This window comes from Falco punctatus (genome assembly GCF_963210335.1).
Source record: "Falco punctatus genome assembly, chromosome: 3".
Classification (NCBI taxonomy): domain Eukaryota; kingdom Metazoa; phylum Chordata; class Aves; order Falconiformes; family Falconidae; genus Falco; species Falco punctatus.
Window position 1 is genome coordinate 854,624 of NC_137582.1, and position 27,767 is coordinate 882,390.

The 27,767-nt window shown below is 45.8% G+C and overlaps 2 protein-coding genes across 3 annotated transcripts in view; both read right to left on the reverse strand.

Annotated features, from left to right (window-relative positions):
- The window catches only part of LOC308059897 (uncharacterized protein), a 77,534-nt gene that overhangs the window by 16,185 nt on the left and 33,582 nt on the right, over positions 1-27,767 (reverse strand). The gene's annotated exons all lie outside the window — the stretch shown is intronic.
- On the reverse strand, positions 1,296-27,713 carry LOC308059901 (uncharacterized protein). Of its 2 annotated transcripts, none has more exons than XM_080377890.1 (2): positions 27,632-27,713; positions 1,296-5,770 (listed from the first exon to the last, which is right to left on the reverse strand). In XM_080377890.1, exon 2 carries the CDS (start codon positions 5,660-5,662, stop codon positions 4,496-4,498), a length of 1,167 nt encoding a protein of 388 aa, XP_080234016.1. In that variant the 5' UTR covers positions 5,663-5,770; positions 27,632-27,713; the 3' UTR covers positions 1,296-4,495. The 2 variants fall into 2 exon arrangements, with proteins under 2 accessions (XP_080234016.1, XP_080234017.1); XM_080377891.1 differs by lacking the exon at positions 27,632-27,713 and adding an exon at positions 26,637-26,753.

The following is a 27,767-nucleotide window of genomic DNA, read 5'->3' on the forward strand; positions in this document are numbered from 1 at the left end:
CTGGGATTCTTACCAAAACTGTCTCCGTGGACTCTACCCGGACTCAGTTTTGTGCAGAGGAGGTATTTACTGCCGCATGCGCAAGAGCAACGGCAAGGGCAGGCAGTGCAGCGATCTCCTGGTACCGAACGTGCTGCTCTGGGACTCCCAAACAGGGGGTCAGTTATATCCCTGGCAAAGTTCTCCAGCAAAGCCACCCGTGATTTGTACCCACCTCAGCTGTACAAACACGGAGTAAACAGAAGCAGAGCGGCTCTTCATCTCCAGCACTCTATGTCCCTTTCCTTCCCATGTCACCACCACCTGCAAAAGCGCTCACGGAAATGAGCAAACCCCCCCCGCCAGAAAGAGGCAGGGCTTTCAAAGGAAAGGAGGCTATTCAATGGAAGCTGCAGATTGCCCTGCCTGAAGAAGGCACCACTGGCAACTCCTCCTCTGTGAGAGCTGGGGAGATGCAGAGGGGGAGGAAGGCAGGTGTCGGGGAGTAACTAGAAGCCCTGGTTTGCTATTGCTGCAGTAGCCCTGGCTGTGGGGACAATAGAGCTCTCCATGAAATGAGATCAACCAAAGCATTTCAGAGGGGCACAGCAGGGAGCACAAGCTGCTGGGCGTCAGCAAAGGGCTGTGCTCAGCTTCTCTGCGGCAGGTTGTCATAGGCAAGGCGAACACGAAGCACAGTTCTACCTGCCTTGCAGGGGTTTGGCCTGAGCTCCCCCTTTGCAAACCAAGTCACCCTCCCACCACACGGCACAATCTCTGCTTCATGTATGTCCCAGCAACTGGGGTACCACATGCAGAGAAATCTGAGAGGTCCCCCCTGGTCACAGCTCCACTCATCAGTGGCTCCAACAACTTCTGATGCTCAGGGTGTCCCCTGCGCCAGTGGTCCTCCCTCCAGGCGCCCCTCCTCCTCTCCATTTGCCCTGGAGTGGACTCAACATCACACCCATTCTGGGGAGATTTAAGCCCCAAAGAGCTCAGAACTGCCTGAAGCCAGCACAAAACCCTAACTTCTGGAGAGAGAGAGTTGCAATGTCCTTACACCCTCCCTGTCCTTCCCGTCTACATCAGAAACCAAACAGGGGAAGCGGTGCATGCAGATACGCAGAGAATACTGAATGGGACACACTGGCTCCTCTTCTAACTCCTTTATTGTCTCAAAGGTGTTTTCATTCTGTTGGAGGAAAAAGAGAGAAATATGTAGAGTCCCCAGGTTTATCCCTGGTAAGCACTTTCACATGTTCATTTAGTAAAGCAGATTAGATTGAGTCCTCAGATATTATTTTGGGGGGGGGGGGGGGGGGAGGGGATTATAATGAACTCATTCAGTTTTTAAATCAGGCTTAGGAGCCACGACTCACTGGCTATGAATACATGTACACACATGCGTGTACACGACAGCACAGAATACTCTATTTACTCATATGGGTCTGAAAAGACATATTTTTTTTTCTATCGTTTTTTGTTCTGTGCATCATTTATGGCTGGACTGCATGGACAAGATGGTTTTCTTAATTCTGTGAAAACACTTGCATCTATTGATGCCTGCACCTCTAAACATAGTGATATGGTCATACAGCCAAATTTGCAAAGCGGATTACTGTTCTTACACCATTCTGGGCATAGCAGACATACCCATAGAAACACCCCTAATGGCCTAATGGTCATGCCTATTTACACATTTATTTCTGCTGTTTCATCCTCTGTAAAGAACAAGTGCTCCTTTCCTCCACCTGTCTCAGAAGAAACCCGAATACTTAAGGAATTAAAACAGGTAAGTCAGCCAAAGGAAAATTTAAACATACTTACTTTAACAATGCCAAGGTGTTATTACTAAAATGCAAGCACTTTGACAGCAGGTATCTTATGAGTGCTGTGCAAAGCGACACAGAAAAGCCTCAAGAAAAATCTACTAGAGTTTGCGTCAATCCACTAAATCCCAGCACAATGGTTCAAGGGTAAGGGCACTTTAAAACAGAATGTGTCCTGAATCATGTTAGGAAGAAGACAAAGAACATATCCTGCTGGGAAGATCATTCATGATTAGGAAAACTAGATCAGGCTACTATAAATTTGTCCCAGGTTAGAAAAGGCCAAGAATCTTTCAAAGGACGCTACAAAAAAATAACATTTAAGACAAAAGGCAGCGTAGTAGCAAATGGAGTTAAAAGGAGTCCTCGAAAGTAAGTCTTTCCATAATAAGCAAGCAAGGCTAATAACAAGCTAGGGCATAGAAAAGATTAGTTCAGCAGCAGGATGCACAGCAGATAGGAGAGCAAATTAGTTCTGTCTTACCAAAATGTAAATGGGGGGGGGGAGGGCGGAATTCAGAACTTAAAGTGTTTCTCTTTATTTTTCCTGCATCTAAGTTTTAACTGTTAAGAGAAATAACACAAGAGCTTTATTTTTGCTAATGCCAGGCAACCGGAATCTGGAATTTAAATTAATCCTTTACACATTGCCATTTGGGGACCATTTCTACCAGATCCAACAAGGATACAAGGGATAGGACAAGAGGAAATGGCTTCAAGTTGCCCCAGGGGAGGTTTTCAGTGGACATTAGGAAAAAATTCTTCACTGAAAGGGTTGTCAAGGACTGGAACCAGCTGCCTAGGGAAGTTTCAGGGTGGCCTCACCATCCCTGGAGGCACTTCAAAGATGTGTAGATGTGGTGCTCAGGGACACAGTTTAGTGGTGGGCTTGGCAGTGTTAGGTTAACGGCTGGACTCAATGATCTTAAAGGACTTTTCCAACCTAAATGATTCTATGATTCTATGCTGTTCAAAATGACCTACAGTCTTCCTTCAAAAAAGAGGGGGTATACTGCTGTTCCAATTGTACTGGTTATCAGGTAATCCAGCCTCGTAGCACTCTTTAAATTAAAGCACCAAGATAGCCCCCAGTGACTGCACTTTAGCTAGTTTGATACTAAGCTATACATTTTTCTCAACGTGATTAGCAGCATATCTCAAGCTATGTTTGAACATATTCTTAGGTGAATGGGAGATACTATCAGCTTTTCATTAGACAGAACACATGAGTATTCTTAAAAGCCAAACTCCAACAGAATACACAGCACAAGCACGTGTTTCTGCCAAGATATTTTCTATTAAGCAAATCAAATGCATATGTTCCTTCTCTCCCTCTTCTGTCCATACTTAAAATCCAGGCAAATCTGCAGAAGAACAGCGCAAAGAGCAAGGTGTTAGAACTTAGAGAGAAGTCCCACAACTTCTCTCGCACATGCTCTTCTGCTACCTGTAGCTACGTGCTTACCTTTGCACTCCCATTTGTTACACAACACACTTTGGTGCCCGGGAATTTGATTGATTTAGATTCGCCCTGACAGAAGGAAACCTTTTTTTTTAACCGTTTGACCTTGTTTCACTTGTAACTGGAAGATCAGTCCTGCCAGGAAGGAGAGGTGAAACCTCACGACAGCTAGAGGGTGAATAACCTCTCTTCAAACTTTAAAACTCTGCGTATGACGTTTCCTTTACAATTTGTACTCCACCTGGCTATTAAAAATGTATCAAAAGCACAGCAAGAAATCAAGCCGACCGTTAGTACAGAAGGTGCCAGCAGTTCCTCCTCGTTTCGCGAAAATCCAGCCCTCGCACTGAGGCTGCGGGACCAAATCCTGTGCAGCTGGAAGCGGCAGCGAGCCCTGGCCCCGGGGAAGGGCAGCTCAGCACCCTGCAAGGACGAGGCGCATCGCTCCGCTCCCCGCCACCCCGGGATGCCACACAGCCCCGACGCCGGCCAGCGGCGGCAGCACGGGCTCGCTGACGGTAACGGCGACCCTCCCGCCTCCCCCGAACGCGTAACGAGAGGCGAAACCACCGTCCGGGCCGGCGGGCAAAGCACCTGGAGCCGCATCTCCCACCCCGGCAGGACCGCCACCCGCCACGCCGCCACCCCCCTCGCACCCAGACGGGGGGCGAGCCCCGGGAAGGGACATGTCGCACCGGGACGTCGCGCAGCCCCTCCGAGCGCCGAGCCCGGCCGGGGCCGGCAGCGACCGTCTCCTCGGGACCTGATGCTGCCGTCGAACGGCCGGATCCCGTCGCCCGCCGCGCAACGGATCGAGCACCCGCACGGCCGAGGGACCAGGTACGCGTCTCTGCGGGGACGGGAGCTGGGGGGCAAACCCACAAAGCTAGCGCAGCTCTTTGCAACAGGAAGATACTTTATACACCTGGAAAAACCGTTTACGATGACCTTTAGTCACACTTAATCCTCACTGGGTCTTAGGAGCCTCGTCCCCATTTAAAGGCACAGCGGTCTTTACTTTCACTCAAGTGTTCATGCACAGTTCAAGTAATTTCTGTTTGGTCTCATTAACCAATTGGTTCTCCTTGAGCTTACCTTATGCCCCAGCTTGACCCATGGCGTCTGTTCCGCCTCCCGAGGCCGTGTGCTGCCAAGCGCCTGCAACACGCTCTGTCCTCCGGACCCTCTGCTGTGCTTCGCTGCAGACCCTCACATCTTTTCTCTACGCTGCCACCTGATGACCACCGATGTGCAAGCCGTCGGTCCGCAGCGCTTCCCGGGGCGCCGGGGGCTGCCTGCGGCGCGGCGCGGCGCGGGGCCGGGGGCGGCTCTGCGGGGGCTGCCTGCGGCTGAGGCGGAGCCGCGAGTGCGGAGCCGCAGCGCAGCCCCCGGGCTCGCCCCCTGCGGAGGGCTGCCCGCTCCCTTCCCTGCGCGCTCCCCGGTGCTCGCCGCCTCGCTCCGGCCGGCAAACCCCGGAAAAGGGCTCCGGTCTCCGGCTGGCAAACGCCTGCCCCGAGCCGGGCACGGCCAGCGCCGCCGTCGCAGGAGCGTGCCGGGGCGAGGGGCGGCGGCGAAACGTCTCGAACCTCGGCAGCGACAGCCCCGACCGCGCGGAGACCCGGCAGCGAGCCCGGGCCCCCCGCGGGAGGCGGCTCCGGCTGACCGGCACCTTCACGCCGCACTCGCGGCCTCTGCCGCGGTCGTTCCCGTCCTCCGCAACCGCTCGGGGGGCGCCCGTCACCCGCAGCTCCCCCGGCTCGCCCGCGCCGCTCCCGCAGCCGCCCCCGGGCAGGGCGGGGGGGGACGGCGGAGCCCTCCCCGGCTGCCGTGCGGGGTCTGCGGCCCGGGCACAGCGGCCCCGCCGGCGCACCCCGCAGCGAGCGCACCGCGGCGCGGGGGGGCGGGGGGCGCCGACCGGGTTCCAGCCGCCGGCTGTCCCCGAGGGAGGGGCGGGCGGGGTCGCTCCAGCCCGCGGCACCGCCTGCCGGACCGCCCGCCGGCCGGGAGGGGTGGCCCCCCGCCCCCCGAGCCGCCCCTCTCGCAGCCCGGGCTGCTGCCGAGCTCCTCTGCCGAGAGCCCGAGGGAGATCGCTGCCCCCCGGGCCCCGCTGCCCACCCGGGGCTGGAAAAGCGCAGCCCCCTGCAGCGTGCTTACAGGCACCAGGGGCTGGGGGCTGCCTCTGCCTGCCTGTGCGGGTATGCACACCGCATAACCTAGCGCTGACCCGAACTGCATGCACACGTGTGTGCGGTGGGCATGCCCGCTCGGCACGCGTGTGCCCACTGGAACACACTTCCTTGGCCGCAGCCGGGGCGGGGGCTGCAGCAGCCTCCCCTCTCTCCTGGGCTGATACCTCTGGCACGACAGATTTCCCTCCAACAACGAACATTAAAGGTAATGCTGCGGAGAGGCAAAACAGGTCGCTGACTTACACCCAAGCTGGTATTTCTCCTGCAAATGCCTACTCTGATTAAATCATTATTTCATTACATCGTACCTCAAAAGCATCATTTTCCTGAAGCCAAATCACGACCAAACACACACAAAAACTACGCTGGCCTTAACGCCGAGCGGCTCTGCCTTCCGGTAGGAAAGCTGTAGCGCTCAGGGCTGTGCCCCCCCACCCGAGACAGCGCGGTGCCCCCCGAAAGCCGGGCTGCAGGCAGGAGCCGCCCCGGGGCCGGCAGCCGTCGGCAGGCGGGCAGGAGCCTCCCTGCCTGCAGAGAAGGGCTGGGGCTCGGCCGCTCAGCGCCTCGGGGGGCAGCCAGGGCAGGGGGAGCTGAGCCCCACCGGCGTGGAGAGACGGAGCCTGCTGGCAAGGGCCTGCGAGCTGCTGGAAGAAAGCAGGCTGCTGCAGGGGTAAGACTCAAGGACACCAGGGTACAATCACTGTGGTCGGGGGAGATCCCGACCTCCTACTCAAATGGCCCCCCCGAAGAGAGTGAACCCCCCCGCCCGGGGAGCATGGGGAGTAAATTTAAAATGAACTCTACCTTTAAATTGAAGCGAGAAAGCACCTAACCGATAATTAGCTCGTAGGTGTAGACTTTGGGCAGAACTAACCAACTTCACTGTGTAAACACGTATTGTGAGTAAAACTACGTGTGCAAGTTAGGAGGAGCGACCCCCCTTGCACCCGGCACCTCAATAAATACACCCGCTTTATAACTTACCCTGGGTTACGGAGTTTAATTCCGCACGTCAGACAGAATAAGCAGCCTTTTTACTAAGCAATTAGTTCTTCACCTACCATTTCCCCAGCCACTCTCTCACCTGAATGCGCTCAAACATCGACCTGTAATAAAACTCTCCTGCAGAGCCTCTGTGCCTGCTCTGCAGCCTCAGGATTTCAGGCAGGGAGAGCAGTTTGCTGCTGCTCCTCTCCTGCCCCTCCAGATGCCTTTGCTCCTGTGCTCACTGCCTGCTGCCCGGCGGGTGGGGTGGGGGGGGGGTGGGGGGGTGGGGGTGGGGATGGCTCACTCCCACCTATTGCCTTGCAGGACAGAGCCATCCACCGCATTTCCCACCCATTGCCCTGCAGGACAGAGCCATCCACTGCATTACAGACAGGGTCGGCCCGGCAAGTGTCTGCCTCCTCTTTCATGAGGTCAAGGGTATCGTATAGTAAGTTTTCACTAGTCTCAACTTAGGGAAACAATATATGAGAAAGATACCAAACCAGAAGATAGCATTCACATAAAATCACTTTAGGAAATGCTTATTCCACCTACTCAGATACCAAGATGTGGAGACTGCAGCATTTGCTTGCTTGATTTTTAAGTTGCTCCTAAGTTAAAGATGGTTTCACGTGGTCCCCTTCTCGCCCCTCAAAAAAATCCCACATTTTATAACCATGCTCACTGTCAAGGAACCTTATGGGCATTTCACCCAATATGAACTTTCTGTCAAATCATGGATGCTCTTCCGGCCAGATTATAATGGCACTGTTAAAGGACCTTACTCAACCAGCAAATACTTAGCCATCTTCTAGCTTCTAATGCAAGATCCTATAATATGCTGATGTACATACCGTGGGAACATAATTTGCTTGACGGAAAGAATTCCAAAATAACTTTAATCAAACTCAGATTATTGGGGCAAATTGAAAACTAAAGGTCAACTTTTTTGATTTAAGCTTCTGTATGTGATATTTATGTCTCCCCCATTTCTGGGGGAAGAATTCCCCTGCCCCAGCCCCTGAACCCCCTTTTGTTTATTCCCTGTAATTTTTTACCTCAGTGAGCTACCAGAGATTTTCATAAAATAAATTTTCTGAAACATATTATATCAGAGTCACTTCTGCTTATTAGAGGACAACACTCCCCATAACAAGGGTCTCTCTAATCTTCATCTGCCTCCAGTTACTACCTTTGAAGGCAAGAGCTCTGTGTGCTATATATATAAGCAGGTAAACAGTAAGGTCACTACCGAAACCAGAATCCAGATACTCCGATTCTCTCAGTTATTAGAATTAAAGTAGAAGCTTTACTGGCTGGCAAAGAAAGACTTTCAGCTTTCATGGCAGACACACACACAATATTGGACTACTGTCAATTTGTATTATTTTTTCCCCAATGTTTTAAGTGAGTTTGTAAGCTTCCTATCAGGACTTTTAGCTTTAATACCACATCACACAGAATTACAGCCTGACATACAAATGTTAATATAACAGCAATTAACCCTGTAAGCATCTACAAATTCTGATCTACTAATGACTGTCAACATGAGTCAGTACTAATAGCAAACTTGGCACAAGAAATATTTTAAATTTTTTCCACAGGTTGCAAAAAATTGCTTCTTCCACCCTTTTGGTTTTACAGCTCTAGGTTCCCTCATGCTGTTTAAACTTAAATTTTGGAAAGTGTCTGTAGGGATTTCCTCTAGAGTTTCTGAGCCTCCTCATTCCCATGGATTAGTTACATCCAATTTTGCATTGTTATAAATCTATATGATTTGTTGTACATTGAGATCTTATGCAACTATACATCTCTACAGCAATATTTGCAAACAGAAAGCAAGATTATCCTCAACAGATATAGGTGATAGTTTTAGCAAATGACTAAAATATTTGTCAAGCTAAAGTATCAACCCTGCTGGGCGAGACCCAGACAAATTAAGAGCAATGAAGGCGCCAAGCAGAGTTTAGATGGTCTTGCTTATCAGCACATCAATATCTGTAAGATTTCTGCACGTCTAATGCAATTTTTTCAATAGCCTATTATCCCCCCATCCCAAAAAGACAATAGGTATTCCTTATCAGGTTGGAAAATGGGCCTGAGGCTTTCCTCAAGGAAGAAAAAAATAGTTTTGAAAACGACCAAAGAGTGCTTCAATCAGATTACATTCTTCAAAAACCAGGTTAGTAGATATGGTAGATATAACCCCTACACTTCAATAGGAGAAACACTCTTCTGAATATTTTCAACAAAAATGTGGAATCATTCTTGGAGATAGTTTTGTGTAAGTTTTAGATTTAAGAAAAAAATAATTACAAGGATCGTAAGCATTAGAACATCAGAACTTTCACATGCACAGTTCTTATAGGAAATGAACTTCTACTACGCTTTACACTATCATACTTTCTGTAGGTATAGAAAAACTTACATTTTTTTTCTTTAAATATATTCTCTTGATGAAAAAATGCTAGGAAAGGAGAATTAATTTTTCATGAGAAAACATGGCTAAGGCCATGACAGGGTCAAACTCTTGACGTGCGGAATTAGACTCTATAACTCGAAAGTTATAAAGTAGGTATGTTTATTGCGCGCAGATGCACAGGGGATCGCTCCTCCACAAGCGTGCATACCCGAAGTGATGAACCATCCCATATTTATACAATGAAACAAATGAATATTCAATTAACGCCTATACATATTCGTTACCTAAACCCCGCTTCGTATGTTAATTAGCTTATCAGTCCTTTGCCTGGAATGTGGTGGTCTTGCAGGTTTGTAGATGATTCATGTTCTTGTGACCATCCCTGACCATCCGGATCTTCTCCAGCAAGGAGACTTAGCACTCCCTCCCTCTAGATAGCATTGGAATATCTCTCATCCTTTTCTCATTCTTTTTTAAATAGCCCCTTTGTTAGAGGAAGAGGGGCAGGCATCTCCTCAAAACTGTAGTTGTCTCCTCAAAGCTGTGTGCCTATGTGACCAGACACCGCACCCATGACTAGTCACCATACCCACATTCCTGGGCAGACATATACAATCACAATCGATGTCAATTGTCCCCATTTCACACTATTTCTCCATATCAATTCCCCCTTTTCTATCAAACTAAGTAAATTCTTTTACTTAAGCAGTCTTCCCAAATTATATAGAGCATCATACATAAGTGTTACCCTTTTAAACATTCTCCAAACCCACAAATATAACATAATGGCTAGTATTAAGGAAATTCCTAAACTGATCAATAAGATCACAATGGGGTGTACCATAGTGTTAAGAATTGATTCATCTTTTCTACCTGGCCACTCGATTGTGGTCGGTATGGGGTATGTAATTGCCAATCTATTCCTAGATGGTGGCTGATCTGTTGCACTGTTCTGGACACAAAATGTGGTCCTCTATCCGAGGACATTACTGCTGGGACTCCAAACCTAGGTATTATCTCTTGGAGTAGTATTTTGGTCACTTCCCGGGCTTTAGCAGTTCTGCACGGGAAGGCTTCTGGCCAACCTGAAAAGGTATCTGTTAGTACCAATAAATATTGATACCCCCCTTTTCAAGGAAGTTCCGAGAAATCGGATCTGCCAATGTTGCCCTGGAACATTTCCTCTACTAATGTTCCCTAGTTTTATTTTATTTGCTTTATTGGGATTATTGCATAAACACATTTCACATTGCTGAGTCACCTGTTTTATTACAGTATACAAGTTTTGCCCTATCAATTTCTGATTTAGACTTTTATATAAAGCATCAGCTCCCCAGTGCGTCTTATTAATAATAGGGCTGTGGTCCATATTAAATTAGATGGTACCACTATATGACCATCCCTTAAATAAGTCCACTTACTTAATTTTATCATTCATGTCCTGAAATACCTTTAAGTTTTCTTTAGAATAGTTTGGCTCCTGATCTGTACTTACAGTTTGGATTTTATCGTCTGGTATTGACGTGCGGAATTAGACTCTATAACTCGAAAGTTATAAAGTAGGTATGTTTATTGTGCGCAGATGCACGGGGGATCGCTCCTCCACAAGCGTGCATACCCGAAGTGACGAACCATCCCACATTTATACAATGAAACAAATGAATATTCAATTAACGCCTATACATATTCGTTACCTAAACCCCGCTTCGTATGTTAATTAGCTTATCAGTCCGTTTCCTGGAATGTGGTGGTCTTGCAGGTTTGTAGGTGATTCATGTTCTTGTGACCATCCGGATCTTCTCCAGCAAGGAGACTTAGCACTCCCTCCCTCTAGATAGCATTGGAATATCTCTCATCCTTTTCTCATTCTTTTTTAAATAGCCCCTTTGTTAGAGAAAGAAGGGCAGGCGTCTCCCCGTCTCCCCTTTGTTAGAGGAAGAAGGGCAGGCGTCTCCTCAAAACTGTAGTTGTCTCCTCAAAGCTGTATGCCTATGTGACCAGACACCGCACCCATGACTAGTCACCATACCCACATTCCTTGAGCAGACATATACAATCACAATCGATGTCCATTGTCCTCATTTCACACTATTTCTCCATATCAATCCCCCCTTTTCTATCAAACTAAGTAAATTCTTTTACTTAAGCAGTCTTCCTGAATGATATAAAGCATTATACATAAGTGTTACCCTTTTAAACATTCTCCAAACCCACAAATATAACATAATGGTTAGTATTAAGGAAATTCCTAAACTGATCAATAAGATCACAATGGGGTGTACCATAGTGTTAAGAATTCCTGTTGCAGAAGGTGACCAGCCAAAGAGAGTATTCCACCAATTATGGTTTCCATCCTGTTCTACCTTTTTTTTTTTTTTTTTAAACTTTCTTGATCCCCTCTACATCATGATGGATCATAAGAAGAGTTTCGTGTCCCTTTTCTTTGGTTTCTTCCAGTATACGTTGTAAATCTGCATGTTTTAATAGTTCTTTTATACTGCTTATATTTAGTCCTATGGGGGTAGGAATTATCATCTGTGATAGGGTAAAGTTGGATTTTAAGAATTGATGAGACACTACTGGGGCTGAGTAACTAAAATCGCATCCTATTAGAGTAGTAAAATTACAAATACAATAATTTGAATATTGTGCAGTCTCCTTTACCTCCCCATCTACGGTTATTGTGTTACACTTAGTTCTCAAACACGCACATCCCTTCCCTGCATATATAATTATTGTTTTCAAGTTTGCATTTGGTCTGGCCTCGAAATGACATATTTTCTGATCTGTATCTAAACAAGTATCCTGAGCCATTATAGTATTGCTTTCACAGAGGAAGCCCTGCTGTTCTCGCATAATACAAGATTCTAAATCTACTGTTTGCCACTTGTCGCCTATCTTGCTGGCCCATGTTCTATGTTCAAAAGGGTATAGGAGCACCCCATTATGGTTAATTCCAAGGGCTACAATGGGGTGCATGGTAATTATTACTGCATTATGTATGGTTAATACAAAAGCTGTGATTGTGTGTGTGTTGGGGTCGTAGGTAAAGTTCACCATATTCCACCATGACTGGAGTTTTCTTTCTACTTCCGTAGCATTGTCCCAAACCATCTTTCGAATTTCTGTAGGAAATATGCCTTCCTCTCCTTCTCTTATTATGGATGCAGCTATTGATTGCATCCACATTTGGGCTTGGATACAACTTAGAGCCAGGGCGACGTCATCCTGTAAACCACCTAATGCCTTAGTGATGAGTTGATGATCTTCCATGTTTATTTGTTCCCACCTGGGGAGTACCTTCGATATCAACCATTGGTGCGCCCCTAATGCCAATAATGAAGATTTTAGTGGTTGTTGTAGTTTTGATAGATCGGCCGTGGTGGCGGCTAGTTTATTCATTATCACCTCTGAGTCTATGGAATTTAATACTCCGAGTCCTGTTCCCAGTATTCCAGTTACATCTCTCACTATTCTGTTTCGATAAATATTTCCCCTTTTTCTTAACCAAGTTGTCCATCCCTCATAAGAGGTTCATAAGAAGGGGGAACAGGATGGCTTAGCATCAGAAACATTGACTTGTATTTGTAACTCTATTCTTTTAAGAGACCATTCTGGGTTAAACAACATTTGTTGCTGACCTGTATTTCTGATTACATATGGTCCAATTGTATAAATTTTTGTATTTGGTTTAGTTAACTTAAGATCAAGCGTTAATGGGGTTGTTGTAACTGTGGTGGTGGTAGGAACAGTGGTTAGCATGATTGTTATTTTGATCTTATAAGTCAGAGCTGGTTTTGAGGATTCCTTTCCTAGGCATATTATAAAGATGGGCTCGGTTAAGGTAAAATTGTGCCAACATTCCCGTGAATTAAAGCACATGGCTGTATTTAGAAGGGTAAATTCCTTATCTACCTTTCTGACATTAATCAGGGTGTCTCCTGAAATCTTGGTGTTATCCTTTTCATTATACGTTTGACACCCTACTTTTCTCCTATCTCCTAATTTTCCCCATAATCGGTCGACTTTGTGTACATCCTCCCGATCCCATTGATTCTTTGGGTACACCTCATTTTCAGAAAAAACCACCATAGCTAGTTTCGTCTTTGAGTCCACCTTTCCCATTATTCCAGTGTGTTTTTTCTGGGCATGATTCCAAGGCCAGTTATCAGGCTCTTGGTTGTAGGCAAGAGAGAGGGTACAAAAACCCACAAATGGTTTAAACCCACTACTGATCATTTTAAGAATCTAAACGTTCCTCATATATACATATAAAATCTGTTTTGATCAAAAATATCTTTGTTTGAGTTGGGGCTTACCGATAACAAGTTGGGCAAGACTGGCCACTGGCTTAGTCCCAGACTCTTTTGTTCTATATTGTTTGTTGTGGTGCCCTTCCCATATGGAGGATCCACAACCGCTCAGGTTCACTTACTTGCCACCCACATTGTTCCCATTTGTCCGAGTAAATTTGAGTTTCAGTTCTTTTTATCTGGGGTTACTCTCCACGAAGTTGCAGGGGCTTTCTTGATCCGGGTATGGTGAATCCAAGAATTCTGTCCCTCAACCTTGATTGCAGTATAGGTGGTGAGTAGGACTTGAAAAGGTCCGGTCCACTGTGGTTCCAGGGTTTTATCTGCAAAACACTTAATGTATACATAGTCCCCTGGTCGTATATCGTGAACAGGTCCATCCAGACCCCTACTGCGTGTTCCCATCACATGCTTCTCAATTCTTATTAATTGTTTGTTTAGTGCCACCATATAGGAAGTCATTGTTTCTTCACCAATCTGTGAAGACGTCCCCTTTTGTACCCCATAGGGTCGTCCATACAAAATTTCAAATGGGCTAAGCCCCTCTTTTGCTCTTGGTCTAGTTCGAATTCGTGTAAGAGCTAATGGCAAAGACTGGGGCCAAGTTAGATTTGTTTCTTGACCTAACTTGACAATCTGTTGTTTGATTAGATGATTCATCTTTTCCACCTGGCCACTCGATTGTGGTCGGTATGGGGTATGTAATTGCCAATCTATTCCTAGATGGTGGCTGATCTGTTGCACTATTCTGGACACAAAATGTGGTCCTCTATCCGAGGACATTACCGCTGGGACTCCAAACCTAGGTATTATCTCTTGGAGCAGTATTTTGGTCACATCCCGGGCTTTAGCAGTTCTGCACGGGAAGGCTTCTGGCCAACCTGAAAAGGTATCTGTTAGTACCAATAAATATCGATACCCCCCTTTTTTAGGAAGTTCCGAGAAATCAATCTGCCAATGTTGCCCTGGAACATTTCCTTTCCCAATTTTTCCCAACTTTGGCCCCTTGGTAATCTTAGGATTAGTCTGGAGACAAAGATCACATTGTTGGGTTACTTGTCTAATAGTAGTATACAAATTTTGTGCTATTATGTTTTTAGTGAGATCCTTATATAGAGCTTCTGCCCCCCAGTGCCTTTTTCTATGTTCTTCCTGAACTACTGACCATACCATGTAGGAAGGAATCACTATTCTCCCATGTGAGATTACAGCCCACCCTTCCTCATTATATGATCCCTCTAGGTCAGAAATCAGTTTGCGATCTTCTTTAGTATAGTCTGGTTTACCTTCTAGAGATATTTGTCCATCGGGTATTAGCGCACCCTCTACCTTGATTGCTTTTCTGGCTGCCTGTTTTGCTTCCCTGTCCGCCAGTTCATTTCCTCTTTCTAATTCTGTGCTCACTTTCTGGTGTGCCTTGATGTGCATAATTGCCACCTTTTCAGGAAGCTGGACTGCATTTAGGAGTTTCAAAATTTCTTCCACGTTTGATGATTTTTCCTTGGGAGTTTAACAGTCCCCTTTCTTTCCATATTGCTCCATGAGCATGTACCACTCCAAAAGCATATTTAGAATCAGTCCAAATATTTATAGGTTTTCCCTGAGCTCTCTCCAGAGCTCGAGTAAGGGTTATGATTTCAGCCTTCTGTGCCGAAGTGTCAGCTGGTAGCGGCCCCGATTCTATCACTTCTTCAGAGGTTGTAACAGCATATCCAGAATGTCGCTTTCCATTCAGCATATAGCTGCTCCCATCCGTGAACCAATGTTCAGCTCCATTAATAGGAACATCCTTGAGATCTGTCCTACTAGAATAAGTGGCTTCGATTGTTTCTAGACAGTCATGATCGACTGATTCGCCAACATTCCCATTAAGAAATGAGGCCGGATTGACGATGTTTGTAGTCACGATCTCAACATCATCTTGTTCCACCATTATGGCCTGGTATTTTAGGAATCTCTGTGGGGAGAGCCAATGCCCCCCTTTTGTTTCAAGGACTGCAGACCCTGTGTGGGATACTAAGACAGTCATTTTCTGGCCCAAGGTAAACTTCCGGGCCTCCTGGATGTTTAGGATGACAGCTGCTACTGCTCTCAGGCAACCAGGCCACCCTTTTGCAGTGGCATCCAGCTGTTTAGAGAAGTATGCCACTGCCCGTCTGTATGGTCCCAAATCTTGTGCCAGTATTCCTAATGCCATTCCCTGTTTCTCACGGGAAAATAGGAAAAATGGCTTACTCACATCAGGAAGTCCTAGTGCTGGTGCCGACATCAAGGCTTTCTTCAGTTCATGGAAAGCTCTGTCTGATTCAGCATCCCACTGAAGATCCTTCTGATTAGCTGCTATCAGGGAATATAATGGTTTAACAAGCAAGCCATAATCACATATCCAAAGCCTGCACCATCCTGTCATTCCCAGAAATGTCTGCAGTTCCTTTACAGTTCGTGGTCGGGGGGCTTGGCATATGGCTTCTTTTCGGGCCTTCCCTAGGACCCGTTGTCCGGCACTGATCTCGTACCCTAGGTATGTGACTTGTTGTAACACTACCTGTGCCTTCTTCTTAGAAACCCGATATCCTTGTAGTCCCAGAAAGTTCAGCAGGCTCACAGTCCAAATAATACAAGATTCTTCGGTTCTGGTTGCAATAAGAAGATCGTCTACATATTGTAACACTTTCCCTTCTCCTGACGGTGGTTCCCATAACTCCAAATCCTTTGCTAATTGGTTTCCAAAAATTGTGGGGCTATTTTAAACCCCTGTGGCAACACCGTCCATGTGAGCTGGGTCTTTCGACCGCTTCTGGGATTTTCCCATTCAAAAGCAAAAATTCTTTGGCTGGCTTCATGGAGAGGGAGGCAAAAGAAGGCATCTTTTAAGTCTAAAACTGTGAACCAAGCTAGGTCAGGTGTCAGGGTGGATAGTAAGGTATAGGGGTTAGCTACTACAGGATACAGATCCTCTGTTATTTTGTTAATGGCCCTTAAATCCTGAACTACCCTATAAGACCCATCAGGTTTTTTAACTGGGAGGATAGGTGTGTTAAATTCTGACTCACATTCTTTTAGTAGTTTTAATTCTATGAATCGCTCTATATTTGGACGAATTCCTTCCCTATCTTCCCTTTTCAGTGGGTATTGTTTAATTCTTATCGCACTCTGTCCTTCCTTTAATTTTACTATAACAGGTGATGCATTCTTGGCACGTCCCGGCATGTCAATTGCCCATACTCCGGGATATACCTGATCAATAATTCTGGTATCAATTTCCCTTTTTATAGGAGTACTGGCCAAAGATAGGCTCATAACCTGTATGTATTGATGATCATTTACCTCCAGAGTAACTTCCCCTTTTTTAAATTTGATTGTGATATGGAGAAATAGTGTGAAATGGGGACAATGGACATCGATTGTGATTGTATATGTCTGCTCAGGAATGTGGGTATGGTGACTGGTCATGGGTGCGGTGTCTGGTCACATAGGCACACAGCTTTGAGGAGACAACTACAGTTTTGAGGAGACGCCTGCCCCTCTTCCTCTAACAAAGGGGAGACGGGGAGACGCCTGCCCTTCTTTCTCTAACAAAGGGGCTATTTAAAAAAGAATGAGAAAAGGATGAGAGATATTCCAATGCTATCTAGAGGGAGGGAGTGCTAAGTTTCCTTGCTGAAGAAGATCGGATGGTCACAAGAACATGAATCACCTACAAACCTGCAAGACCACCACATTCCAGGAAACGGACTGATAAGCTAATTAACATACGAAGCGGGGTTTAGGTAACAAATATGTATAGGCGTTAATTGAATATTCATTTGTTTCATTGTATAAATGTGGGATGGTTTGTCACTTCGGGTATGCACGCTTGTGGAGGAGCGATCCCCCGTGCATCTGCGCGCAATAAACATACCTACTTTATAACTTTCGAGTTATAGAGTCTAATTCCGTACGTCAGTTTTGGCGAGCCAGCCAGGAGGATTTCTGCTCGGCTGAGGGACCAGCTGCGGAGCGGACGCTCCTAGGCGCGCCCTGGGAGATTTCCTCGGAGGAGCCTCCTCTTCTCAGCTGTTCACCCGGGAGCAGAAGAGAACCCCTGGATCCGCGGATAAAACGGTATGTTTAGTAACGGGGCGGCTGGTGAGACGCACGGAGACGTCCGGCGCGCAGCGTAGTCCCCAGGAGGAAAGGTACCTTGGGAGGGGGTTTGCTGACCAAGGGGTGGCCGCTAGTGATCTTGAGGGCAGATCGAGCAAACCCGAGGTTACTGCCATTCCTAAAAGCCCGGAGGCCTCGTGACGGAAAGCGGGGGGCGGGACGGAATAAGGCGGAATCTCACAGGAACAAGAGGGACCTCTTAGCAAAAGTAAAAGGGAAACTTTTGCGTAGGAAAAAAGGGGGAAGCTAAAAACTTCCATTGGGTTGTCTTAAGAATTGGGGAATTCCTAGAATATAACAACTGAAATAGCGCTCTGTGTCTTGTTTGTTCTATGTGTTGTCTTGTTACATGTTCAAAACTTGGAGTTATGAAATGTATGTTGAAAAATAATAATATTCTGGTAATTCATGGCAAATAGCGGAAAACTTAACACTCTGCTTAAGACCAGGAAAAATGTGGGTTTTTGTTTGTTGTTTGTTTTTTTGGCAATTGTTCATTGAAATGCATACTTTGTGAACTGTCAGTGTTCCTAAAAGTTGTACATAAGTGCACGGTACCGTTTAACATACTGCTTGTGTGACTGAGGGCTGCCCGGAGAGTGTGAATGGTGTGATTGAGATGCGCATTTTGATTTTCCGTGTATAGCTTAATTATTTTGACTGAGTGTGAGTGCAAGAGTGCTTGAGACATGCATTTGAGTGCAATACGAGTAAGGAGCTCTATCCGCGTTTCCGACCTTGGGTGGCTAAGGCGGCCGGAGAAAAACAAAGTAATTAAAATTGTAAAATGGGAAATGGAAGGAGTAAGCCCTGTGAAAAATCGCCCTTGGGTTGTATATTAAAACATTGGAGTGATATCGTAGGACATGGTGGTACCGAAAATAGAAGGAAATTGATTAAATATTGTAATCAGTGGTGGCTTTTGTATAAATTGGAGTGATGCGAAATGGCCTCAGGAGGGAGGAACGTTAGATTATAACACTCTCCTGCAATTAATGTTGTTTCTGAGGAGAGAGGGAAAATGGGACGAAGTATCGTATACAGACATGTTCTTCGTCCTCCAGGACAAACCCGAGTGGCAAAAGGACTGTGGATTAGTACCCCCTCGGGATCCTATGGTACTAACACTAGAAAGAGTGAGGGATTAACATCACCTGATCTTTGATTATGGCTCTAGAAAAGGATAGGAAAAACCCCTAAGACCTAAACTAGAAAGATGTTCTTGTTGAAATTTTTGTGTTAAAAGCTCAGGTTGCGGTTCCTTCTGTGGAGCAACTAGAATGAAACACGTTGTAAGATAAAAACTTGTACTAATGTATGTAAAACCTGAGGCGGGGGTGGGTGGAGAATCAAAGACCTTGTGAAAGTGTTAAAGTATTGGGGTGAGTTTGTACAAACCCCCGTACCCCCTCGAAGGTGCGGCTGAGTCACGCTGGACGCATGGCAGGGTGTTTGCTGTTTGCCTGCGAAGGCTGATATGTAATGGCACAGACTTAAAGCAACAAGTAGCAGATTTGCATTCAGGGTAAGAAAGAGTTAAAGCAGAAATGCTGCTGCAGAGGCAGGCCTGTGTAACCTGCAGAGCAGGAACAGCATCTCCTGCCCCGAATCCTCCTGATGGTGGGGAGGAGGGGATTGCTGTTGCTGACAATTGAGCAGAAGGACCTGACAATGTCACCCCAATTGCTGCAGCATTTGCAGTACAACAGGACCCCTAACTGCCCTTTAGGGCAGGGAATGGGTATGAGGTGGAATTTTAGTGAATACGAAACCAACTTATTTGTTGAACTTCAGTAAAAAAATAATTATTTGTTACAGTTGTGGGAGCTGCTGGCCACCAGGAAAACATCCTGAAACCTTTAAAGTACAAACTAAGAAAACAAACAAGAATGCCAAATTCCCCAAAGGCCCTTCTTGGTAGGGACTTATTAGAACAATTGGAGGCAACAATCAAATTTAAAAAAGGGGAAGTTACTCTGGAGGTAAATGATCATCAATACATACAGGTTATGAGCCTATCTTTGGCCAGTACTCCTATAAAAAGGGAAATTGATACCAGAATTATTGATCAGGTATATCCCGGAGTATGGGCAATTGACATGCCGGGACGTGCCAAGAATGCATCACCTGTTATAGTAAAATTAAAGGAAGGACGGTGCGATAAGAATTAAACAATACCCACTGAAAAGGGAAGATAGGGAAGGAATTCGTCCAAATATAGAGCGATTCATAGAATTAAAACTACTAAAAGAATGTGAGTCAGAATTTAACACACCTATCCTCCCAGTTAAAAAACCTGATGGGTCTTATAGGGTAGTTCAGGATTTAAGGGCCATTAACAAAATAACAGAGGATCTGTATCCTGTAGTAGCTAACCCCTATACCTTACTATCCACCCTGACACCTGACCTAGCTTGGTTCACAGTTTTAGACTTAAAAGATGCCTTCTTTTGCCTCCCTCTCCATGAAGCCAGCCAAAGAATTTTTGCTTTTGAATGGGAAAATCCCAGAAGCGGTCGAAAGACCCAGCTCACATGGACGGTGTTGCCACAGGGGTTTAAAATAGCCCCACAATTTTTGGAAACCAATTAGCAAAGGATTTGGAGTTATGGGAACCACCGTCAGGAGAAGGGAAAGTGTTACAATATGTAGACGATCTTCTTATTGCAACCAGAACCGAAGAATCTTGTATTATTTGGACTGTGAGCCTGCTGAACTTTCTGGGACTACAAGGATATCGGGTTTCTAAGAAGAAGGCACAGGTAGTGTTACAACAAGTCACATACCTAGGGTACGAGATCAGTGCCGGACAACGGGTCCTAGGGAAGGCCCGAAAAGAAGCCATATGCCAAGCCCCCCGACCACGAACTGTAAAGGAACTGCAGACATTTCTGGGAATGACAGGATGGTGCAGGCTTTGGATATGTGATTATGGCTTGCTTGTTAAACCATTATATTCCCTGATAGCAGCTAATCAGAAGGATCTTCAGTGGGATGCTGAATCAGACAGAGCTTTCCATGAACTGAAGAAAGCCTTGATGTCGGCACCAGCACTAGGACTTCCTGATGTGAGTAAGCCATTTTTCCTATTTTCCCGTGAGAAACAGGGAATGGCATTAGGAATACTGGCACAAGATTTGGGACCATACAGACGGGCAGTGGCATACTTCTCTAAACAGCTGGATGCCACTGCAAAAGGGTGGCCTGGTTGCCTGAGAGCAGTAGCAGCTGTCATCCTAAACATCCAGGAGGCCCGGAAGTTTACCTTGGGCCAGAAAATGACTGTCTTAGTATCCCACACAGGGTCTGCAGTCCTTGAAACAAAAGGGGGGCATTGGCTCTCCCCACAGAGATTCCTAAAATACCAGGCCATAATGGTGGAACAAGATGATGTTGAGATCGTGACTACAAACATCGTCAATCCGGCCTCATTTCTTAATGGGAATGTTGGCGAATCAGTCGATCATGACTGTCTAGAAACAATCGAAGCCACTTATTCTAGTAGGACAGATCTCAAGGATGTTCCTATTAATGGAGCTGAACATTGGTTCACGGATGGGAGCAGCTATATGCTGAATGGAAAGCGACATTCCGGATATGCTGTTACAACCTCTGAAGAAGTGATAGAATCGGGACCGCTACCAGCTGACACTTCGGCACAGAAGGCTGAAATCATAACCCTTACTCGAGCTCTGGAGAGAGCTCAGGGAAAACCTATAAATATTTGGACTGATTCTAAATATGCCTTTGGAGTGGTACATGCTCATGGAGCAATATGGAAAGAAAGGGGACTGTTAAACTCCCAAGGAAAAATCATCAAACGTGCAGAAGAAATTTTGAAACTCCTAAATGCAGTCCAGCTTCCTGAAAGGGTGGCAATTATGCACATCAAGGCACACCAGAAAGTGAGCACAGAATTAGAAAGAGGAAATGAACTGGCGGACAGGGAAGCAAAACAGGCAGCCAGAAAAGCAATCAAGGTAGAGGGTGCGCTAATACCCGATGGACAAATATCTCTAGAAGGTAAACCAGACTATACTAAAGAAGATCGCAAACTGATTTCTGACCTAGAGGGATCATATAATGAGGAAGGGTGGGCTGTAATCTCACATGGGAGAATAGTGATTCCTTCCTACATGGTATGGTCAGTAGTTCAGGAAGAACATAGAAAAAGGCACTGGGGGGCAGAAGCTCTATATAAGGATCTCACTAAAAACATAATAGCACAAAATTTGTATACTACTATTAGACAAGTAACCCAACAATGTGATCTTTGTCTCCAGACTAATCCTAAGATTACCAAGGGGCCAAAGTTGGGAAAAATTGGGAAAGGAAATGTTCCAGGGCAACATTGGCAGATTGATTTCTCGGAACTTCCTAAAAAAGGGGGGTATCGATATTTATTGGTACTAACAGATACCTTTTCAGGTTGGCCAGAAGCCTTCCCGTGCAGAACTGCTAAAGCCCGGGATGTGACCAAAATACTGCTCCAAGAGATAATACCTAGGTTTGGAGTCCCAGCGGTAATGTCCTCGGATAGAGGACCACATTTTGTGTCCAGAATAGTGCAACAGATCAGCCACCATCTAGGAATAGATTGGCAATTACATACCCCATACCGACCACAATCGAGTGGCCAGGTGGAAAAGATGAATCATCTAATCAAACAACAGATTGTCAAGTTAGGTCAAGAAACAAATCTAACTTGGCCCCAGTCTTTGCCATTAGCTCTTACACGAATTCGAACTAGACCAAGAGCAAAAGAGGGGCTTAGCCCATTTGAAATTTTGTATGGACGACCCTATGGGGTACAAAAGGGGACGTCTTCACAGATTGGTGAAGAAACAATGACTTCCTATATGGTGGCACTAAACAAACAATTAATAAGAATTGAGAAGCATGTGATGGGAACACGCAGTAGGGGTCTGGATGGACCTGTTCACGATATACGACCAGGGGACTATGTATACATTAAGTGTTTTGCAGATAAAACCCTGGAACCACAGTGGACCGGACCTTTTCAAGTCCTACTCACCACCTATACTGCAATCAAGGTTGAGGGACAGAATTCTTGGATTCACCATACCCGGATCAAGAAAGCCCCTGCAACTTCGTGGAGAGTAACCCCAGATAAAAAGAACTGAAACTCAAATTTACTCGGACAAATGGGAACAATGTGGGTGGCAAGTAAGTGAACCTGAGCGGTTGTGGATCCTCCATATGGGAAGGGCACCACAACAAACAATATAGAACAAAAGAGTCTGGGACTAAGCCAGTGGCCAGTCTTGCCCAACTTGTTATCGGTAAGCCCCAACTCAAACAAAGATATTTTTGATCAAAACAGATTTTATATGTATATATGAGGAACGTTTAGATTCTTAAAATGATCAGTAGTGGGTTTAAACCATTTGTGGGTTTTTGTACCCTCTCTCTTGCCTACAACCAAGAGCCTGATAACTGGCCTTGGAATCATGCCCAGAAAAAACACACTGGAATAATGGGAAAGGTGGACTCAAAGACGAAACTAGCTATGGTGGTTTTTTCTGAAAATGAGGTGTACCCAAAGAATCAATGGGATCGGGAGGATGTACACAAAGTCGACCGATTATGGGGAAAATTAGGAGATAGGAGAAAAGTAGGGTGTCAAACGTATAATGAAAAAGATAACACCAAGATTTCAGGAGACACCCTGATTAATGTCAGAAAGGTAGATAAGGAATTTACCCTTCTAAATACAGCCATGTGCTTTAATTCACGGGAATGTTGGCACAATTTTACCTTAACCAAGCCCATCTTTATAATATGCCTAGGAAAATATCCTTTTGAGCATAGAACATGGGCCAGCAAGATAGGCGACAAGTGGCAAACAGTAGATTTAGAATCTTGTATTATGCGAGAACAGCAGGGCTTCCTCTGTGAAGGCAATACTATAATGGCTCAGGATACTTGTTTAGATACAGATCAGAAAATATGCCATTTCGAGGCCCGACCAAATGCAAACTTGAAAGCAGTAATTATATATGCAGGAAAAGAAATGTGCGTGTTTGAGAACTAAGTGTAACACAATAACTGTAGATGGGGAGGTAAAGGAGACTGCACAATATTCAAATTACTGTACCTGTAATTTTACATCTAACTTTACCCTATCACAGATGATAATTCCTACCCCCATAGGACTAAATATAAGCAGTATAAAAGAACTATTAAAACATGTAGATTTTACAATGTATACTGGAAGAAACCAAAGAAAAGGGACACGAAACTCTTCTTATGATCCATCATGATGTAGAGGGGATCAAGAAAGTTTTAAAAAAGGTAGAACAGGATGGAAACCATAATTGGTGGAATACTCTCTTTGGCTGGTCACCTTCTGCAACAGGAATTCTTAACACTATGGTACACCCCATTGTGATCTTATTGATCAGTTTAGGAATTTCCTTAATATTAACCATTATGTTATATTTGTGGGTTTGGAGAATGTTTAAAAGGGTAACACTTATGTATGATGCTTTATATCATTCGGGAAGACTGCTTAAGTAAAAGAATTTACTTAGTTTGATAGAAAAGGGGGGATTGATATGGAGAAATAGTGTGAAATGGGGACAATGGACATCGATTGTGATTGTATATGTCTGCTCAGGAATGTGGGTATGGTGACTGGTCATGGGTGCGGTGTCTGGTCACATAGGCACACAGCTTTGAGGAGACAACTACAGTTTTGAGGAGACGCCTGCCCCTCTTCCTCTAACAAAGGGGAGACGGGGAGACGCCTGCCCTTCTTTCTCTAACAAAGGGGCTATTTAAAAAAGAATGAGAAAAGGATGAGAGATATTCCAATGCTATCTAGAGGGAGGGAGTGCTAAGTTTCCTTGCTGAAGAAGATCCGGATGGTCACAAGAACATGAATCACCTACAAACCTGCAAGACCACCACATTCCAGGAAACGGACTGATAAGCTAATTAACATACGAAGCGGGGTTTAGGTAACAAATATGTATAGGCATTAATTGAATATTCGTTTCATTGTATAAATGTGGGATGGTTTGTCACTTCGGGCATGCACGCTTGTGGAGGAGCGATCCCCCGTGCATCTGCGCGCAATAAACATACCTACTTTATAACTTTCGAGTTATAGAGTCTAATTCCGCACGTCAATTGTTGCCTCCAATTGTTCTAATAAGTCCCTGCCAAGAAGGGCCTTTGGGGAATTTGGCATTCTTGTTTGTTTTCTTAGTTTGTACTTTAAAGGCTTCAGGATGTTTTCCTGGTGGCCAGCAGCTCCCACAACTGTAACAAATAATTATTTTTTACTGAAGTTCAACAAATAAGTTGGTTTCGTATTCACTAAAATTCCACCTCATACCCATTCCCTGCCCTAAAGGGCAGTTAGGGGTCCTGTTGTACTGCAAATGCTGCAGCAATTGGGGTGACATTGTCAGGTCCTTCTGCTCAATTGTCAGCAACAGCAATCCCCTCCTCCCCACCATCAGGAGGATTCGGGGCAGGAGATGCTGTTCCTGCTCTGCAGGTTACACAAGCCTGCCTCTGCAACAGCACTTCTGCTTTAACTCTTTCTTACCCTGAATGCAAATCTGCTACTTGTTGCTTTAGATCCGTGTTCTTACATATCAGCCTTCGCAGGCAAATAGCAAACACCCTGCCATGCATCCAGCGTGACTCAGCCGCACCTTCGAGGGGGTACGGGGGTTTGTACAAACTCACCCCAATACTTTAACACTTTCACAAGGTCTTTGATTCTCCACCCCCCACCACCCCCCTCAGGTTTTACATACATTAGTACAAGTTTTTTATCTTACAACGTGTTTCATTCTGGTTGCTCCACAGAAGGAACCGCAACCTGAGCTTTTAAACACAAAAATTTCAACAAGAACATCTTTCTAGTTTAGGTCTTAGGGGTTTTTCCTATCCTTTTCTAGAGACATAATCAAAGATCAGGTGATGTTAATCCCGCGCTCTTTCTAGTGCTAGTACCATAGGATCCCGAGGGGGTACTAATCCACAGTCCTTTTGCCACTCGGGTTTGTCCTGGAGGACGAAGAACATGTCTGTATACGATACTTCGTCCCATTTTCCCTCTCTCCTCAGAAACAACATTAATTGCAGGAGAGTGTTATAATCTAACGTTCCTCCCTCCTGAGACCATTTCGCATCACTCCAATTTATACAAAGGCCACCACTGATTACAATATTTAATCCATTCCTTCTATTTTCGGTACCACCATGTCCTACGATATCACTCCAATGTTTTAATATACAACCCAAGGGCGATTTTTCACAGGGCTTACTCCTTCCATTTCCCATTTTACAATTTTAATTACTTTGTTTTTCTCCGGCCACCTTAGCCACCCAAGGTCGGAAACGCGGATAGAGCTCCTTACTCGTATTGCACTCAAATGCATGTCTCAAGCACTCTTGCACTCACACTCAGTCAAAATAATTAAGCTATACACGGAAAATCAAAATGCGCATCTCAATCACACCATTCACACTCTCCGGGCAGCCCTCAGTCACACAAGCAGTATGTTATACGGTACCATGCACTTATGTACAACTTTTAGGAACACTGACAGTTCACAAAGTATGCATTTCAATGAACAATTGCCAAAAAACAAACAACAAAAAACCAATTTTTCCTGGTCTTAAGCAGAGTGTTAAGTTTTCCGCTATTTGCCATGAATTACCAGAATATTATTATTTTTCAACATACATTTCGTAACTCCAAGTTTTGAACATGTAACAAGACAACACATAGAACAAACAAGACACAGAGCGCTATTTCAGTTGTTATATTCTAGGAATTCCCCAATTCTTAAGACAACCCAATGGAAGTTTTTAGCTTCCCCTTTTTTTTTCCTACGCAAAAGTTTCCCTTTTACTTTTGCTAAGAGGTCCCTCTTGTTCCTGTGAGATTCCGCCTTATTCCGTCCCGCCCCCCGCTTTCCGTCACGAGGCCTCCGGGCTTTTAGGAATGGCAGTAACCTCGGGTTTGCTCGATCTGCCCTCAAGATCGCTAGCGGCCACCCCTTGGTCAGCAAACCCCCTCCCAAGGTACCTTTCCTCCTGGGGACTACGCTGCGCGCCGGACGTCTCCGTGCGTCTCACCAGCCGCCCCGTTACTAAACATACCGTTTTATCCGTGAATCCAGGGGTTCTCTTCTGCTCCCGGGTGAACAGCTGAGAAGAGGAGGCTCCTCCGAGGAAATCTCCCGGGGCGCGCCTAGGAGCGTCCGCTCCGCAGCTGGTCCCTCAGCCGAGCAGAAATCCTCCTGGCTGGCTCGCCAAAACTGACGTACGGAATTAGACTCTATAACTCGAAAGTTATAAAGTAGGTATGTTTATTGCGCGCAGATGCACGGGGGATCGCTCCTCCACAAGCGTGCATGCCCGAAGTGACAAACCATCCCAAATTTATACAATGAAACAAATGAATATTCAATTAGCGCCTATACATATTTGTTACCTAAACCCCGCTTTGTATGTTAATTAGCTTGTATGTTAATTAGCTTATCAGTCCATTTCCTGGAATGTGGTAGTCTTGCAGGTTTGTAGGTGATTCATGTTCTTGTGACCATCTGATCTTCTTCAGCAAGGAAAGGTGATTCATGTCCTTGTGACCATCCAATCTTCTTAGCACTCCCTCCCTCTAGATAGCATTGGAATGTCTCTCATCTTCTCTCATTCTCTTTTAAATAGCCCCTTTTGTTAGAGAAAGAAGGGCAGGCGTCTCCCCGTCTCCCCTTTGTTAGAGGAAGAGGGGCAGGCATCTCCTCAAAAACTGTAGTTGTCTCCTCAGAGCTGTGTGCCTATGTGACCAGACACCGCACCCATGACTAGTCACCATACCCACATTTCTGAGTAGACATATACAATCACAGTCGGTGTTAAGCGTCCCCATTTCACACTATTTCTCCATATCAGTCCCGCCCCCCGCTTTCCGTCACGAGGCCTCCGGGCTTTTAGGAATGGCAGTAACCTCGGGTTTGCTCGATCTGCCCTCAAGATCACTAGCGGCCACCCCTTGGTCAGCAAACCCCCTCCCAAGGTACCTTTCCTCCTGGGGACTATGCTGCGCGCCGGACGTCTCCGTGCGTCTCACCAGCCACCCCGTTACTAAACATACCGTTTTATCCGTGGATCCAGGGGTTTCTCTTCTGCTCCCGGGTGAACAGCTGAGAAGAGGAGGCTCCTCCGAGGAAATCTCCCGGGGCGCGCCTAGGAGCGTCCGCTCCGCAGCTGGTCCCTCAGCTGAGCAGAAATCCTCCTGCCTGGCTCGCCAAAACTGACGTGCGGAATTAGACTCTATAACTCAAAAGTTATAAAGTAGGTATGTTTATTGCGTGCAGATGCACGGGGGATCGCTCCTCCACAAGCGTGCATGCCCGAAGTGACGAACCATCCCACATTTATACAATGAAA